This window comes from Trichosurus vulpecula, chromosome 7, assembly GCF_011100635.1.
Source record: "Trichosurus vulpecula isolate mTriVul1 chromosome 7, mTriVul1.pri, whole genome shotgun sequence".
NCBI lineage: Eukaryota > Metazoa > Chordata > Mammalia > Diprotodontia > Phalangeridae > Trichosurus > Trichosurus vulpecula.
This window is the reverse complement of record NC_050579.1, coordinates 28,344,753-28,362,712: the sequence shown is the minus strand read 5'-3', so window position 1 is coordinate 28,362,712 and position 17,960 is coordinate 28,344,753. Positions and strand designations below refer to the sequence as shown.

Sequence of the window (17,960 nt, the reverse complement as noted above, 5' to 3'; positions counted from 1 at the left end):
CCCACCTCCTATTTGTCTTCTCTCCTTCTGTACTTGATGCCTCCTGAAGTCTTTATTATGTAATCCAAATGATCCATTTTACATACATTATATGACTTTTACCCAGTGCCTCAGCACTGATGAAAACACACAGGTGAATCAGACGTGTTAAATCTAATCTATGCACGCACATATAGCTCTCTCTCTCCCACCATACGTAGCTTAAGAACCAAACCATATGGAATAGTGGTTTACTGTGTCTTATCCGGTCCTCTTTCCTGTTCTTTGTATGTCAAACTGTTTGCTTTTGATGAATGTGAATGAAATGCAAAGCACACACAATTTTTTAAACTACTGGAACAAAATGGAAGCCACTCTTTGACTTTGTCCTCACGTGTCCTTCCCCCAGCATGCCTGGGTTTTTGTGCTAACTTCATGGATGAGTCACAGAAACTGAGGTTTCTACCCAGGTAGCTTGGATTTTAATTACAAAAGTTCACTGCTGTGTTTTTGAGCTCTCGATGACTCTGGATTGCTGTGGATAGGTTAATGTTATATGCTGATGAGAAGCTCTGAAGCTTGCCTAAACCATGCTTAGATAAATCACGCTTTTCCCTTAGGACCACTCACTCTGTCTTTTAACTGCAGGAAGCCCCTAGTTTGTCCTACATTCTATGGCTGCTTTATTGGACTTAAAATATTGGGGCACTTCCTATCTATCTGAGTCGACTGGATTGAAGGCATGTGAAATTCTGGTTTGTCCAGAGAAAGGACTTGACCCCTTTTCTCAGCATTTAAATACAGTGCAGGAAGACTTCTGTAGCTCGTGGGGGTGCAGAACAGAGATGCCCTGTGGTGGTACTTAACTTAGCTAGTTAAGTGGTCCAGATAACCTGGAGATCTGAGTTCTGAATGAGCAGTGGGGAGCCTGGCTAGAAGTTCAGTCGTAAGGTTTATGAGGTTTTTCCCTGAAAGATTATGGTCTGATGGAACAAGCCTGATTGCATAGTTTAAAGCCTGAGGACGTGAAATGGTTGACTCCTGGGCATGTGGAAACTGGAAGTCAGCCCGTGGGCTCTTGGAGTCTTCCTTGGAGCCAGAGAGGATGGTTTCCTGAGATTGGTCTCTGCATGGTGTGGTGGAATGGTCAGTGAATGGGGGGTGGGGGGGCAGCAGAAGATCTGTCACTGAAGGCTGTGCCGTTATGGGCAAGGCATTGTCTTCATCACTGTCCACAAGCTCTACTTGGTGCCTACTGTGTGCCAGGCACTCGAGGCCACAGTTTCCTCATCTGTAGAAGGAGGGGATTGGGTGAGATGATTCCTAAGACTCCTTTCAGATCTGACACCCAGACCTATAGTTTGCTATTACTTTGTTCTCTCAGAAAGGTGGGGGGAGTCTGTGAGAAGACCCCCACAGGGGGTGTGTGTGCATGTGTGTGTGTGTGTGTGTGTGTGTGTGTGTGCCGGTGCCTGTGTGTGTGGGGGGCTAGCTTGTGTTTGTTTCCCTTGTGGCTGTCAGATAAGATGCAGGACCCAAGCTCACTCTGGGGGGGATTTTCTTGCTCTTGACTTGCAGTGCCCCTGACAGGGAACCCAGGAAGATGCACCTCTCCATCCCTTCTGCCCAGACATTCCTGAGGGCCACTCCTTCCCCACAAGCATGCATGTGACAAGCACAATGACAGGAATCTCAAAGAGATGTAGGAGGGCCCAGAGTCCCATAGTCCCACATTTGGGGACTCCTGTGGTGGAAGCCCCTTCCTGCCAGAGTCCTGGTGCTCTCTCCTTGAGAGTCAGTAGAAGGGGGACATTCTCTCAGTTAATGGGTGGCCCTCATCCCGGCAGCCAATTGGGCTGCTAGAATCTGTAGCAGTCATCTGAAGACTCTCAAACATTGACACACTTATTTTCCCCAGTAACTCAGCTGGCAAGTGGGTGGGGCTGAGGGATGGCTTAGAAATGAGGCCCCTCCAGCTACGTCAGTTTGTCTGAGAATCCACAGGAAGAGCTGGGGAGGAACCTTGGAAATGGTCTGTTCCAGACCCCTCATTTAACAGGTGAGAAAGCCAAGGCTCACAGGCTTTAAGTGACCTGTCCAGGTTTACACAGGTCTTCGTTAAGTGACTAGCAGGACCAGGAGTTCAGCTGAAGTCTCGTGGTTCCAATTCATGTTTCATTATTGCTGTATGTCCATGGTGAAGTGGCACCATGCATGAAATGAGTACTCTCAATGGTTACAAACAAACTGAGAGCAAAATCTCCACATAAAACCTTAAAAACCAAACTATATTCTGTTTAGAAAAAATAAAATGAAATGTAAAATGAAGAGCAGCAAAAAGTTATTCCTTCTGTGCCCCCATCCATTTTTGTGCTAATAAAGTTTTGTCATCTTCATTGATTTTAATACCGTGGCAGTGGTATCACCTCTGGGATCCTGCTGTGATGTCTTCTTGTGGTGTGGAAATGTGGTTCCTTCTTGGAAGCTTTTCCCACAGAGTATGCTCACTATGGTGAATCCTACCCCACTGGTTAAGGCTTCCATAAGGGGCCCTGTCCAGTGAACTTTGAATTGGCTTATCGGTTTGACTGCTCTGTGGTGAATTTTTTGGCCATAGGAAATCTGGAAAAACATCACCAAGTTTTAGGGGGTCACATTCTGTGTTGGTGGAGGGAGTATCCACACCAAAGAAATCACAGGTCCCTGAAGTACTGATTATGCGTCCTGAAATGATAGAGGTATGTACAGGCAGAGTGTATCTTCTTTTCCAGCTCTCCCACTGAGGCCATTCACCAAGAGCTCCCATGCTGTCACTCAGATGCCTTCTGCCACTGTCTCCAGCAGCCTTGGACTCTGTATGTCAGTCACCTTCTTCTCCATGAGCCTCTCTTCTCTCTAGGTTTCAGGATGCTGCTCTCTCCTGGTTCTCCTCCTACCTGTCTGACTCCTCCTTCTCTGTCTCCTTTGCTAGATCCTTTTCCAGTTTACACTCAACTCACCACGGGTGACCCCAAGGCTCTGTCCTGGGCCCACTTCTCTTTTCCCACGCTATTATTTTGCTTGGTGATCTCATCAGCTGCCGTGGAGTCAATGATCATCTCTATGATGGTGACCTTCACATCTCCTTATCCATCCCCTTAACCTCGCTTGCAGCCTCCAGGCTGCCTAGTAGACATTTCACCGGATGTCCCATTGACGTCTTATGCTCAGCATGTCCAGACCACCAAACTCATTGTTTTTCCTTCCCTTTCCTGCCTTCTTCCTAACGTCCTTACAACTGTCTAGGATGCCCCAGCCTCCCAGTCCCTTTGGCTCCCAACTTGGGGTCATCCTCAGCTCCTCACTCTCCCTCACTCCCTATATCCAAGGCCTTTGCAACCTCCCTCATGTACTCCATCTTTGTTCTTCTGACACAGCTGCCCTCTTGGTGCAGGCTTTCATACCTGGACTGTTGTGATAGCCAGCTGGGGAAGGCCGGGGGGGTGGGGGGGCAGTCTGCCTGCCTTCCTTGAATCATTCCCCACTTTCCCCACATCCTTCATTTAGCTGTCAAATTGATCTTCCTAAAGCACAAGCCTGACCATGTCACCCCTGAACCCCCCTGCCCCTCCTCAATTAAATAAACTCCATTGGCCCTATCACCTCCATGGTCAAATAGAAAATCCTCTGATGTTTAAGGACCTTCGTATTCTGTTCCCTTCCAACCTTTCCAGTGTTCTTACACCTGACTCTTCTCCACGAATCCTGTGATCCAGGGACTCTGGCTTCCTGCTGTTCCTCCCACATGCCCCAAGTATTCTCCTCCTTGGTCTCTACCTCCAGGCTTCCCTGGCTGCCTTCGAGTCTTCATTAAATCTCGTCTTCTGTGAGAAGCCTTTCCCAATCCCCCTCAAATGCTTATGCCTCCCCTCTGTTGTTTATTTCTTATTAATCTGCTACATTCATTGCTTGTATGTAGTTGTTGGCTTCTTGTCTCCTCTACTAGATTGGGAATTCCTTGAGGGCAGGGGCTGCTTTTTGCTTTTCTTTGTATCCCCAGTGCTTAGTTCAGTGCCCAGCACACAGTAGGTGCTTATGGACTTGACTCAACTTGCTCATCTCACTTCGCTTGGTTTTCCATATCTCATCAAGGTCTTCGTGTTTGTCATTTTCATGGCATATCACTAATACGTTGTATGAATGCATCATAATTTATTTAAGCATCATCTGCATGTTGGTTATGTCGATAGATAAAGCACACTTCCGCTGTGCTAAGTGCTGGGGATACAAAGAAAAGCAGAAGACAGCCCCTGCTGTCAGGGAGCTTACAGTCTAATGGGAGAAGGAAGCAGATACAGGAGGGCTGGAGGGGGCAGGGTGTGTATGCAGCAGTATGGTGTGGAGAGTATCGAGAAGTAGCATGGGGGCCCAATTCTGGGAAGAACAAGAAGTGAAGGCTGAGCTTCATCCCACAGAGCCCAGCATCCCAGAAGCAGAAGCCAGAATTTCACTGGTAGGGATGGGGAAGATGGGGATTGGGGCTGGAATACAGGTGGTAGGGGGTGGAGGTGGTCAGGAAGTTGTTTCTAGTTTTTCACTATTACAAATAAAGTGACTGGGGGCAGCTGGGTGGCAGAATGGGTAGAGCACCGGTCCTGGAGTCAGGAGGACCTGAGTTCAAATCCGGCCTCAGACATTTGACACATTCACTAGCTGTGTGACCTTGGGCAAGTCACTTAACCCCAATTGCCCGCCTTCTACTCTCAAAAAAAAAAAAAACCAAACCAAAACCAAAAAACCAAAAACCAAATAAAGTGACCTTGACTAATTTTTGGTGCATAGGTCCTTTTTATTTCCTTTTAAATATATCCTTGGTGTGTAGCGATTAAAATATCCAACCTACAATAAAAGAGACTGAAGCAGAGCTCTGAGCCAAGGGCACTTTATTAAAGAGTCCATGAAACCCTCTAAGGAAGTGAACCTCAGATCTTCCTCACAATCTGAGATGCCCTCTTCTTCCAGGACCTTGTATTTATAGTTTGATACCCAAATATGCAAAAGAGGCATGGTGAAATACAGACTGTCATTGGTTGATAGACCTTGCTCTTGAGGGCCAAAAGTGACGTATTAGCGGGGGCGGGGTGTCACAGATTAGGTGAAGCATGGGGCGTCTCCACTGACTAAGTGGTCATAAGATCGTCACCTGCTCATGTTGGACAAAAGAGAATGGTCCAGAGGTACAGAAATAAATTGGAAGACTTTGGGTGTAATTGAGTCACCTCTGCCACACTGGGCTTGGTCACCATGACAAGGTAAAACAAGCTAGCTTCCTATGGTCACACAAGCGATCTTACAATCTGTACCTCACAGCTCGGGGACCTAATATACAGAACTGATATTCACTGCCCTCTGATTGGAATAGAGTAGGGGACCAAATGATGATTTCTCACGGGCGTGTTTTCCCAGTTGCTGGGCCAAAGTGGATCATCCATTTTATGACTGTTGTTATGTGTTGCCAGTGGTTCTCCAAAGTGCTTGTTCTTGTCTATAAGAAGTAGCCACAACGATGGAATAGAAAGCCTGTTTACTAATAGCCCTGTTGCCATGGGATTTAATCATTTTAAAGCAGTTTTTGTCAAATTGATGGGCAGAGGGAGGTATTTTACAACTCCTTAAAGACACAGATGTTCTGGATCTTTCTAGCACGCCGACATACTAGGCTTCTTTCGATTCTTTAAGAAAACTCAGCTTCTTTGCCTTTTGTGGCTATCGACCAGTGCAAAACAGTTGGAAGAAAACCACTGTGGAAACCTTGTGGAGGATTCTATGGCATCTTTCTTCAAAAAATGAGGATATGGTTTTTTAAACAGGGCAATTTACTTTTACTGTGATGAAAAAAGTAAGGGCCTCTTAAATTATATTTATTAATACAGTTCTTGAATGCTTCCTCAGCAATGTGGGCCCTTTTATTATTTATTTTACTTATAAAGGGGGAACAATCTTGGCTCATGCTTTCACAGTTCATGTCAGGTAAATGGCTCCATATGGTACATGAGTGGATAGATTATATGTGTGCATATGTACATACACATAAATGTATTTTGATGATGGACCCCATGGCAACAGTAGTCACTTTAATCAGTTCTTGTCCTTTTGATTTTTCACCTTTCCCTTTCACATGGAACAAACCTGACAAGCCTGTGATCACTTCCCAGAAGGAGCCTTATCAGATTGGGAGGGAGCTTGGAGACACTCGGCCCCAAATATCTGTTGCTATTCAGGGCCATGCTCCGTGATAACTTTTAGAAGCTGCCTACCCATCTGAAAGGTATCTCTGCTGTGAGCCTTTCCTCAGCTAATATTTAACAAGTTTTCATATCACAAATGTCAATAGGACTAGGAAAACAGTAAAGGGCAGAATCTTTTCCAAGGAGTCTCTCATATTTTATCTTTTTATGACCCGGTTTTGAAAGGTAATATAGTCGAATGTGTAGACCACTGAACTTGAAGTCAGATCTGGTTCAATTCAACGAAATTCGGTAAACATTTATTAAGTGCCTACTGTGTGCCAGGCATTGTGCTACGCCCTGGGGATACAAATAAGAAAAAAAAGGATTGTTCTTTCCCCTGGAGCTTTATAATCTAGTGGGGGAAGACAGTGCACAAAAAGAGTCTGAAAAAAGGGAGGTGAGGCACGAGAGGAGTGATATTCTTCAGAGTCAAAATCAAACAGAACTGCTGATGGAAAATGGAGAGTTATCTGCAAAGTTCTGAGCCCTCTCTAAAGGAAGACTTTGGGAGGAGTTGAATGCTGCCCCCTTCAGCCTTCCAATCAGAGGGGAAGAGCAACAGAGAGAGTTAAAGACGGAAAGGTTCAAGTCCTGCTTCTGCCGCTTATTAACTCTATGGCCATGAGCCCGGCTTCCAGCCTCTCTGAGCCTCAGTTTCTTCATCTGTAAAATGTGACAGTAGTTGACCGTCTGTCATTATGGCGATAACCAAATGAGACAGGATGGGAAAGTACTCTCTAACCCACGTAGCAATAGAGAACTATCACCCACTTGTCACTAGTAAGTGCACAGTTGGTTTTTAACTTCAGTTCCTTACGTCTAGGAGAGCTATTTATCCCATAGTCTCTTTGTGTTATCATTACCCCAAACTGTAGCATGGGTGTACGTGCTATAGGTTGAGCCTAGCACCCAGAGCAAGGTGCACCCTCTGAAGATCAGCCTTTTGTATTCTGTACCAAAAGTATCTTTTGCATCTTGAAAAAAAATTAAAATCATCTTTTACTGAACATAAATCTATTTTCTTTCCCTCTCACCCTTCTCACTGCTTTATTTTTTTTTAAAAAGAATTTATTATTTATTTTAAGCGTTTTCAAAAAAATTTGAGTTTCTAGATTCTCTCCCTCCTCACCACCCCACCCTCACACACTGAGAAAGCAAACTATATATCAGTTATACATGTGAAATTATACAAAACATATTTCCAAAGCCATTTCACAAAAAAAGCAAGGAAAAGTGACAAAATTATACTTCAGTTTCCACTTAGAGTTCCATTAGTTCTCTCTCTGGAGGTGGATGCAATTTGTTTTCATCATGAGTCCTTTAGAATTGTCTTGGATCAAGGTATTGATCAGAGTAGTGAAGTCTTTCAGAGTTGATCATCATCACAACATTGCACAATGATCTCCAGGTTCTTCTCACTTCACTTTGCATCAGTTCATATAGGTCTTACTATGTTTTTCTGAGACCATCCTGCTCGTCATTTCCCCCCACCCCCAAATTTATTTATTTATTTTTAGTTGTCAACATTCATTTTTATAAGGTTTTGAATTCTAAATTTTTCCCCCTTCCTTCCCTCCCCCCTCCCCAAGACGGCATACAATGTAATATAGGCTATGCATGTACAATTATATTAAACATATTTCCACATTAATCATGTTGTGAAAGAAGAATCAGAACAAAAGGGAAAAACCATGAGAAAGAAAAAACAACAAAAAAAGAGAAAATAGTGTGCTTCGATCTGCATTCAGACACCATAGTTCTTTCTCTGGATGTGGAGAGCATTTCCCATCATGAGTCTTTTGGAGTTGTCTTAGATCATTGCATTGCTGAGAAAAGCTAAGTCTTTCAAAGTTGGTCATCACACAGTGTTGTTACTTTGTACAATGTTCTTCTGGTTCTGCCCACCTCACTCAGCATCAGTTCATGTAGGTCTTTCTAGGTTTTTCTGAAATCTGCCTGCTTGTCATTTCTTATGGAACAGAAGTATTCCATTACATTCATATACCACAGCTTCTTCAGCTGCTCCCCAGTTAATGGACATCCCCTCAATTTCCAATTCTTTGCTACCACAAAAAGAGCTGCTATCAATATTTTTGTACATATAGCTTCTTTTCCTTTTTCTTTGATCTTTTTTTGGGTATAGACTTAGTAGTGGTATTGCTGGATATGCCCAGTTTTGTAGCTCTTTGGGCATAGTTCCAGATTGTATTCCAGAATAGTTGGACCAATTCACTATTCCACCAACAATTTATTAATGTACCTGTTTTCTCTCATCCCTTCCAACGTGTCATTTCTGATAGGTAAGACTTGGTGCTACTTCAGAGTTACCTTTCTCTAATCAGTTGTGATTTAGAGCATTTTTTCATATGACTATAGATAGCTTTGATTTTTTCTTCTGAAAACTGCCAGTTCATATCCTCTGACCATTTATCTCTTTTTTTTATTTTCATAAATTTGACTCAGTTCCCTATATATTTGAGAAAGAGGCCTTTATCAGAGGAACTTGCTAAACATATTTCTCTTTTTTTACATTGCTTCATTTTCCATGGTACCTTTTAGCAAAATGTTGTTTCCCTGATTATCTTTTTCAGTTAGGTCTAATTTTGCTTTTGCTTCATCTGAGATCATGATTGCCACCCCTCCCATCTTCACTTCAGCCGAAGCATAATAGACTCTGCTCCAGCCCTTCATTTCAATTCTCTGTGTGTTTTTCTGTCCCAAGCGTGTCTCTTGTATACAACATATCGTTAGATTCTGATTTCTAATCCATTCTGCTACCTGCTTCCATTCTATGGGTGAGCTCATCCCATTCATATCCACAGTTATGATTACTATATATTTCCCTCTATCCCATTTTCCTTCTTTCTTCCTTTTTGTCCTGTCCCTCCTCAAAAGTCTGTTTTGCTTCTGACCACTGCCTCCCCCAATCGGTACTCCCCCTTATCATCTCCCCTCCTTCTTCCCCCCAATATATCTCATCCCCTTCCCCTTCTATCTCCCTATTGGGTAAGGCAGATTTCTATATCTGACTGATTTTGTATATATATTCTTTCCTCTTTGAACCAATTCTTATGAGAGTGAGATTCAGGTTGCCCCCCTCCTCCATTTTCCCCTCCACTCTAAAAGCTCTTCCTTGCACACCTCCTTTATATAAGAAAATTTGCCCCATTCTACTTCTCCCTTCCCCCTTCTCCCTTCTCCCAGCGCATCTTTCTTTCTTACCCCTACATTCTTTTTTTCAGAGATCATCGCAACAAAATGGACTCACACCTGTGCCCTCTGTCTATTCAGACTCCTTCTAACTGCCCACATAATCATAAAGTTCTTAAGAATTACATGTATCATCTTCTCATATAGGAATGTAAGCAGTGTAATTCCATTGAGACCCTTATGATTATGCTTTCATATTTACCTTTTTATGCTTCTCTTAAGTCTTTTGTTTGAAAGTCAAATTTTCAGTTCAGCTCTGGTTTTTTTTTTTTTAACCGGGACTGCTTGAAAGTCCTCTATTTTATTAAATATCTATTTTTTTCCACCGAAGGATTTCAGTTTTTCTGGGGAGGTTATTCTTGGTTGTAATCTTAGCTCCTTTACTTTCTGGAATATCGTATTCTAAGTCCTCTGCTTTTTAAACATGGAAGCTGCTAAATCTTGTGTGGTCCTAACTATGTTCTTTGATATTTGAATTGTTTATTTTTGGTTACTTGCAATACTTTCTCCTTGACCTGGGAGCTCTGGAATTTAACTGTAATATTCCTGGGAGTTGTCATTTTGGGATCTTTTTCATGAGGTAATTGGTGGATTCTTTCAATTTCTATTTTACCCTCTGGATCTAAGCTATCAGGGCAGTTTTTCTTGATAATTTCTTGAAAGATGATGCTTAGACTCTTTTTTGGATCACGGCTTTCAGGTAATTCAAGAATTGTTAAACTCCTCAATCTGTCCTCTATGTCTCTAATATCTCCTGAATCTTTTTTTCAGGTCAGTTGTTTTTCCAGTGAGATGTTTCACATTTTCCTTTATTTTTTCATTCCTTTGACTGTGTTTTATCGTTTCTTGATGTCTCATGGAGTCATTAGCTTCCATTTGCCCAATTCTGATTTGGAATTATTTTCTTCAGGGGGCTTTTATACTTCTTTTTCCATTTGGCCAATTTTATTTTTTAAAGAGTTGTTTTCTTCATTGAATTTTTATTCCCTTTTTTAATCAATAGTCCAATTCTGTTTTTTAAGATGATATCTTCAGGATTTTTTTGTGCCTCTTTTATCAAGTTGTTAATTCTCTTTTCATAATTTCCTTGCGGCACTCTCATTTCTTTTCCCAGTTTTTTCCACTGCTCCTCTTATGGCTTTCTTTAACTGTTCCTGGGATTCTTGCTGGCCTCGGGTTCAGTGAGCATTTTTCTTTGATGCTTTGCTTATAGCTGTTTTCACGTTGTTGTCATCTGAGTTTGTCTCTTGGTCTTCCCTGCCAGAGTAGTAGCTTTTTTATGGTCAAGTTTTTGTTGTTGTTATTATTAATTTTTCATTTCCCCCAGCCTGTTTCTTCATTTGGAACTTTATGTTAAAGTTGGGCTCTCTTCACCCTGGGGTTGGGGAGGCACTGTGCTAAGCTCCAGGCTTTTTTGTGTTGCTGTTTTCAGAGTTAGGTCTGGGGGTCTGCAAGTTTTTGGTGCTTCCAGGTTGGTGTGATCTGGGAAGAGGGGTGGTCACTGCTCTGGTCTTTACCAAGGAAGGGCCCCCACTCCCCTGCAGCTACAAGTGCTAGCATTTGTCTTGGCTCTGGAACTGTGACCAGGGTCTTTGCTCCCTTGTGACTGACCACAAGTGCTCCTCTCTGCCCTGGAGCTGTGACCCAAAACTGCTTATGGCCAGTCGGTGCCAACTGCACCCAGTGCCAACAAAGGGTCACCTCTAATCTCTTTTTGACCAATCCCCTTATCGTCTCTGGACTGAGAGCTCCTGAAGCTGCTGTCGCCACTGTTGCAGACTCACTGGTGTTATAGACCTGGCCTGTGGACCCTCCTAAGTTGTCTTAGGCTGGAAAAATGTCTGCCTCTGACCTTTTGTTGGCTCTGCTTCTTCAAAATTTGATTGCAACATTATTTTAAAGTTGTTTGGAGGGGAATGTGGGGAGAATTCAGCTGGGTTCTGGCTTGAGTCTCTGCCATCTTGGATCTGTCTCCATAGTCTTCCCTCTGCTTTAAAAAAAAAAAAAAGAAAAGAAAAACTGAAACTCTTGTCACAGATTTGTATAGAACAAATTCCCTCATTGGCCACATCCAGAAATGTCTGTCTCCTGCACCTGAGTCCATCGCTTCTGTTAGGAGTTGAGTCCTCTCTATCAGGCTGTAGTGTGGACGTCTCACGCTGCCACCCCAGTCATGGGACAAGCCGGCCTCCCCTGACTTAGTTGTCCAGCCTGTGCTTTTCCCTAGCCCTCTCAATCAAGGTTTTAGCTCTTTAGAGCTCTTGGATACTTCGGATTAGACCACATACCTTTTTTCTATGGAAGGTGCTAGCCCTGAGAGACCTTGGGAGCAGCTCCCATGCCTGTTGCCCTTATAATTACCCTCAGCCACCCCTGACTCCTGTCAAGTGTCGCTTCCTGCAGTGTCCAGACTGTGCTTGTAAAGATATGAGAGAGAAAAATAACTCATGATGCCTCCTGGGGGCCCCTGATTTCCTCTGCCTCTGAGAGGCAGGTGAGCTAAGAGCTTGTGACTTTTTGTCCTTTAAATCCACAGTATAATTCCATCCTCCTGTAGCCTTCCCCCCACATCCCATAGTTACCCCGAGCCAGCAGCGTGGATCTGCTCCTCCTAACAATAATGGCCAACATCATTCCGTTTTTTGCCCCACCTGTTAGTGTCTTGAATTGTTATGCCAGATTAAGCCATGTTTGCATCTGGCTTGGCATCTCTCCAAACACAGCTGTGCCCCTGCCCTAAAGGAGGGCAGGGGTGCCCGCTGCGGCCTCCTTCCTCATTAGACTTTACTAGCTGTGGCCTACTTTTTGCACATAACCAAATGAGCCCGAATGGGGAAAGTATCCTCTAACCCATGTAGCAATAGAGAACCATCACCTAATTACCATCATCATTGCTTTCATGAGTAGTAATTACATAGTAGTTTTTTAACTTCAGTTTCTTTCCACTGACCAGTGCATCTGGGAACATCATGGCCTTGTTTGTGTGTGGCCATTTCCCTGTGGGATGGAACACAACCCAGCGTCTCGAATAGTAGCAAAAGCGTCGGTGTTGCCATTGCCGTGCGTTCACAGAATAAATGACGGTTGGCGACTCAGTGATTTAAGTTTTATCCGTGTGCGTGTCATTGAAACGGTCATGCTCAGATTTGTAAATTTTCTTTTTAATGGAGATTGGCTTTTGGTTTGGGAACCCTGCTGTCATTTTTTGTGCTCCTCATTCATTCATCCCAGGGATCAACTGTAAGCGGGTCTGAGAAATGTAAAATTCTCTAAACGTTTTGAGAGCCTGTCACATAGGTGTTAAATATAACTGTATGGGATATTATGGTAATTTTCAGATTGTACTTTTTAATTAAAATGATTTCGTTCTGTCTTTTGGATTACAATAATAAAGCAAGACAGGCAAATGAATAGCTTCTTCCTCATGAATAGCAGTGAGGCAATTGCTAGGCAGAGATGAAATCAGGGAGGCTCAGTCTGTTCCCCTCAGACCTTCTCTTCCTTCTGCTGGCAGCCAGACCTCACCCCGCCCCCAAGCAGAGCTCTCTCTATTTCTTAGGAAGCCTCCTTATCTGAGCAAAATGTCTCCAAGGATTACCTCCCTCTGTGCTCCTCTCTTCTTCTACCATCCGCTTCAAGGGTCATTCTTAGCACTCATTCATAAATATATCTTACCTTGGATGGGATGCCAGTCTTTGGTAGTCTTCCTTAGGGATGATTGTTCCAGACAGGGAGCTCTCTGGTGTGGCCATTGCCTTCTTGGATATATGGGCGCCTCTTTCCTCCAACAAGTCGTAGAGAAGAGAACAATCATAAAATAATCACTGCTCCTGGATTCTGCTGTTCACCATCCAAGTAGTTATGATGAAATAGTTCTCCTTTTACATCAGGCACCTTCAAGATAAACACTTTTCATTGTTAGTAGCAAGTATCCATTTAGGCTGGCATTTTGTAACCTTTCCATTAAAAAATCAAAATATTGTTGAGTTAAGGTAACGTAGCTTGTTACCCAAATGGATGAGGTGCCTGGAGAAGGATGATAAGGCAGACTAATGGTTTTTAAAGTAATGTTACGCCTTTCCTTTGTGTCTTTGGCAAATGGTATGGTTTGTTTAGAAAGATCCTATTGCTCAGAGTAATATCCCTGAGCCTTCCCAGTGTTCCACCCGCACATCAGCCTTGCGGATAGGTTCATTACTTTGCAGATTTTTTCACTTGCTTACAAGATTTGTTCATCTTAACTCTTCGTGAGTGACATTCTGGATCTCCCCTTCTAAATCCATGAGAACGCAAGCATCTGCTTGTGAGCATTTTTATGAGTTCAAATGATCAAAACCATCAGTCAGAATGACTCTCCTGGGGACTCGTGGGAACAGTTGATCTTGCCAGGAGGAACCTAGAGAGGGTGGATAGGGAATCTGTGATCAGAAGAAGAGATCTGTCTGCACCCTCCTCACTGAACACATCATGGATACCTTTCTAGAGCACTTGTCCCCTTCCCCTTTGTGTTAAGAGTGATCACTGTGTGGGGCAGCTAGGTGGCACAGTGAGTAGAGCACCGGCCCTGGAGTCAGGAGGACCTGAGTTCAAATCCAGCCTCAGACACTTGACACACTTACTATCTGTGTGACCTTGGGCAAGTCACTTGACCCCAATTGCCCTGTGTACCCCCCTCAAAAAAAATTAAAAGTGTCTTTAATCACTGTGTGATGGCTGTGCCCCACTACTTGTTCACAAGCCCCATGGGGGCAGGAGCCACATCCTGTTCATTTTCACACCCCCGGGACCTTGAGCTTAATGACTCTTTGTGGAATTGAAGTGAGTTGATTTGTTCCTGTTAGTCTAAGAGGGCTTTTCCAGCAGCATCCAGCACATGGCAGGGGTTTTGGTTGCATTGACATTTGTCTCCTGGGGCTTCTCAGCATCGCTGGGATGCCTGCAAGTGTGCCTTGGTGGTCAGTCAATAAAATAATTCAATCAGTAAACATTTATTAAGCACCTACTGTGTGCTAGGTGCTGTGCTAAGTGCTAGGAATACAAAAAGAAGCAAAAGACAGTTCCTGCCCTCAAGGAGCTTATAGTCTAATGGGGAGAAAACACCTGTGTATATTGTACATAAATATGTATAAAACAAGCCATATACCAGGTAAATAGGAAATAATTAACAGAGGGAAGGCACTAGAATCAAGAGATCATGGAGAAGGCTTCCCATAGAAGGTGGGATTTTAGTTGCAATTTAGTTCCATTAGTTTAAAAAGGAAGTTAGGGAGGTGGTAGGCAGAAACTGAGCCTAAACTTTGGCCCAGTTTCTTTTATATCATCACATGTATAGTTCTGGGCCTTACAGTTAAGGACATTGATAAGCTGGAGAATGTCCAGAGGAAGATAGTCAGGATGGGGAAGGGCCTTGAGATCCCGCCATGGAAGCATTGGTTGAGGGGGCTGGCTATGGAGGAGGAGAAGACTTGAGGGTGGGGTGAGAGCTATCCAGAAGTGGGATGATTTGCCTCAAGAGTTAGTGGGTTCCCTTACTTGGAGGTCTTTAAGCAGAGACTGGATGACCACTTGTCAGGCTTGGGAGAGCAATGATTCTTTGTCTGTGGGGTTGGGTTCCAAGGCTGCTGAGGTCCCTTCCACCTCTACAAGTCTCTGGTTCCTTGAACTAAGACCCTAGTTGTCATCTCATTGCTGTTGGAAACTAGGGATGAGTCTCCTCCCCTGTGGCTCCACTCACCATCCCCATAACTTTCCAACAAAAGACCCGTCTCTGGCCACCTCTCCCTTTTTTCTTTGTATCACGGTGCTTAGCCCAGCACTTGGCGCAGAGTGAGCTCTGTTGTCGTCTTTCTGGAATGATTTCAGGTCTTTCTGCTACCTTTTGGTGGTGAGTTGGCAGCCAGCATTACCATGGATAAGAGCTGTCCTTGTGGATTCTGGGAGCAGCTGAAAGCCCACAGACGTGGAGAAATGTTTAATTTCCGTTTGTTAAAAACTCTGACTTTGACCTCATGAAAGGCCTACATTGAAGTAACTTTTTCTCCTTTCCCCTTCCCTTCCCTTCCCCTTTCCCCTTTCCCTTCCCCTTCCCTTTCTTTCCCTTTCCTATTTCCAAGGAACCTGGAGCCAGTTACCCAGCTGTATGTCAGTGTGGATGCCAGCACCAAAGATAGCCTGAAGAAAATTGACCGGCCACTCTTCAGGGATTTCTGGCAAAGATTCCTCGACAGTTTAAGAGCCTTGGCTGCCAAGGTATGTGTTGAGAGAGTGTCCGAGCAGTCCCTTGCTCCTGTCATGTCATGTTATGCTTGGTGAAGTTCAGCCCCCAGGGCCATTCCAGGCCCTCTTGTCTTCACCTCTTAGTTTTGTCTGTGGAATAACTGAGACACGGGGTCATTCAGCAAGTAGCTGTGCCCAGTTCCAACCTGTGTCTTCTTTTTCCAAATCTGGTTTTTTCTGCCCTGGGATAAGGACTGAGGTGGCGACTGGTCCCATGTTTCAGGGACATGAGCCCCTCCCAGGGCTGCAGGCTGGCACCTTCTCTGTGGCTTCTAGCCTCAGAGAGCTGCCTGGGCCTCTGAGGGGTGCTGAGACTGGCCTGGGGCCCCCCAGTCGGGACGAATCAGAGGCCTCCTGATTCCCCGCCAGCACGATCCCCACCATGTCTGTTCAGTCCATTACCTCACTGGAGTGGCATCACTGCCCTGGACCTTACAGGAATGATCTCCATTTCACAGATTAGGAAGCTGAGTCTGGGCAAGCTGAAGTGACTTGCTGAGGCCCCACATCGAGGGCGTAGCAGAGGCAGGATGCTGGCCTCAAGCCTGGGATCTTTCCTTACTCGCTTGCTCTTTTCCTCCTTTTGTTTTCCAAATGATCGTTCTATCTTCATCCTCCTCCTTTCTTCATCCTTTTGCCCAGTATCCTTGTATATGGGCACATGGCACTGTGCTTATTTCCATGTGGAATACAGAGTATATATAACTACTCCATTGTGCCCTTGAAATGCTCATCATCTGGTTGGGTTGGAAAGACACAATTACACACACACACACACACACACACACACACACACACACACATATATACAAGAAATACTGTGGTTAAATGGGGATTTCATGGGTATAGGGAACTCCCAGGGGAAGAAACTCCTTCCACCAGTGCAGATTGGAAGTTCCACTGTGGTTTTTCTTCACATGTTGAAGGATCGAATGACTTGTCTGAGGCTACACAGCCAGTGTGTATCAGAAGCAGCCCTTGAACTTGAGTCTTTCTGACTCCTAGGACTGGCTTTCTATCTCTGTTGTTCCTAAGACTAGTTAAATGTGAATATAAAAGTCATCCAAGATGTTGTACCATGATGTGAATGACACTCTGCCGATCCTCGTCCTTCAAAGGATTCTGATCAAACACGTTCTCACTTACACCAGTGCTCCAGACCCCACCTACCCATGAGCACCTCCTTCCCCCATCCCAACTACCTGATGAGAACTTGTGCAGGGGCAGGGAGATCGACCATCACTCGTGCTAGAAAAATTAAACCGTGTCCTGGGTAGCCTCAGTGTCATGGGCATCACACTGGTCTCTGCTCCTCTCTTGGTCTGTTTGTGGAGGAGGCTTGTGTGGAAGAGGCCTTTAGCTCTCTCAGAGACCTTTGCTCCTTGTTTTCCTGACCTCACGTTCAGTCACACCAGCTTTAGTGGTCACTGTGGCTGTGGTGAAATGAATAGCTCCTTCTGGAGTGGACTTTTTCATCACGTCTCTGCCATACTTGTCACACATGCAGGTCAGTGTCAGGCCAAATGGACTCTCGAGCCTGCCTATTTTCTTTGAAGATGTGTGCAAGATGCCTGCAACTTATTCACCGGCCTAAATGTTCAACGCCCAATTACTCCATCAGTGTTCCTGTTATTGGTCACTACAGGGTTAGGAATTGGTGCCAATAGGAATCTGAGTGACGCTTTGAGGTACTTTTCACTATTTCCCAGCCCAAGCATATATTACCAGCATCATTATCATGAAACTCTAATTAGATTTGGAAAAGTCCCCTTGGGAAGTCTTGTTCAGCATCCACTGGGATTGGGCATCTGCTTTCTGTGTATTTGGTGCTGTTAAGACTTGAGCTGCTCCTTCCCAGAGGTGTCCACCCTTGACATTGGAGAGAGCTGGGCATTTTAAGAACTTTCTCCTAATGAAGTCCTTGGTTACGGTGGCATCCTCTTGAATTTCTTGATGCAGCAGTTGGTACCACATCATGTCAGGAAAGATTGATGTTACTGATTTTCAGAGTTCCCAAAGACAGCCCTTGGGAGATGTAGCCCTTGAATCACAACTGGCAGCAATCCTTATTAGGACAGTCATCTAATGGGTTTAGATTGATGCAGAAATACATAGATTTTGTTTGTTTTATTTGAATGGGATAGCAAATACAGGGTTTCCTTCTGAAATTTGTGTTTAAATTTTATTTGCTCTTCCCTGGGTAGAACGTGTCATTCAGATGATAAA

The 17,960-nt window shown here is 44.2% G+C and overlaps 1 protein-coding gene across 1 annotated transcript in view; it reads left to right on the top strand.

Annotated features, from left to right (window-relative positions):
* LOC118858765 (S-adenosyl-L-methionine-dependent tRNA 4-demethylwyosine synthase TYW1-like) overlaps positions 1-17,960 on the top strand; it is a 259,567-nt gene that overhangs the window by 130,258 nt on the left and 111,349 nt on the right. The window contains exon 13 of the mRNA XM_036769387.1: positions 15,572-15,707. Within this exon, the coding sequence (XP_036625282.1) occupies positions 15,572-15,707 (136 nt within the window). The remainder of the gene's footprint in view (positions 1-15,571; positions 15,708-17,960) is intronic.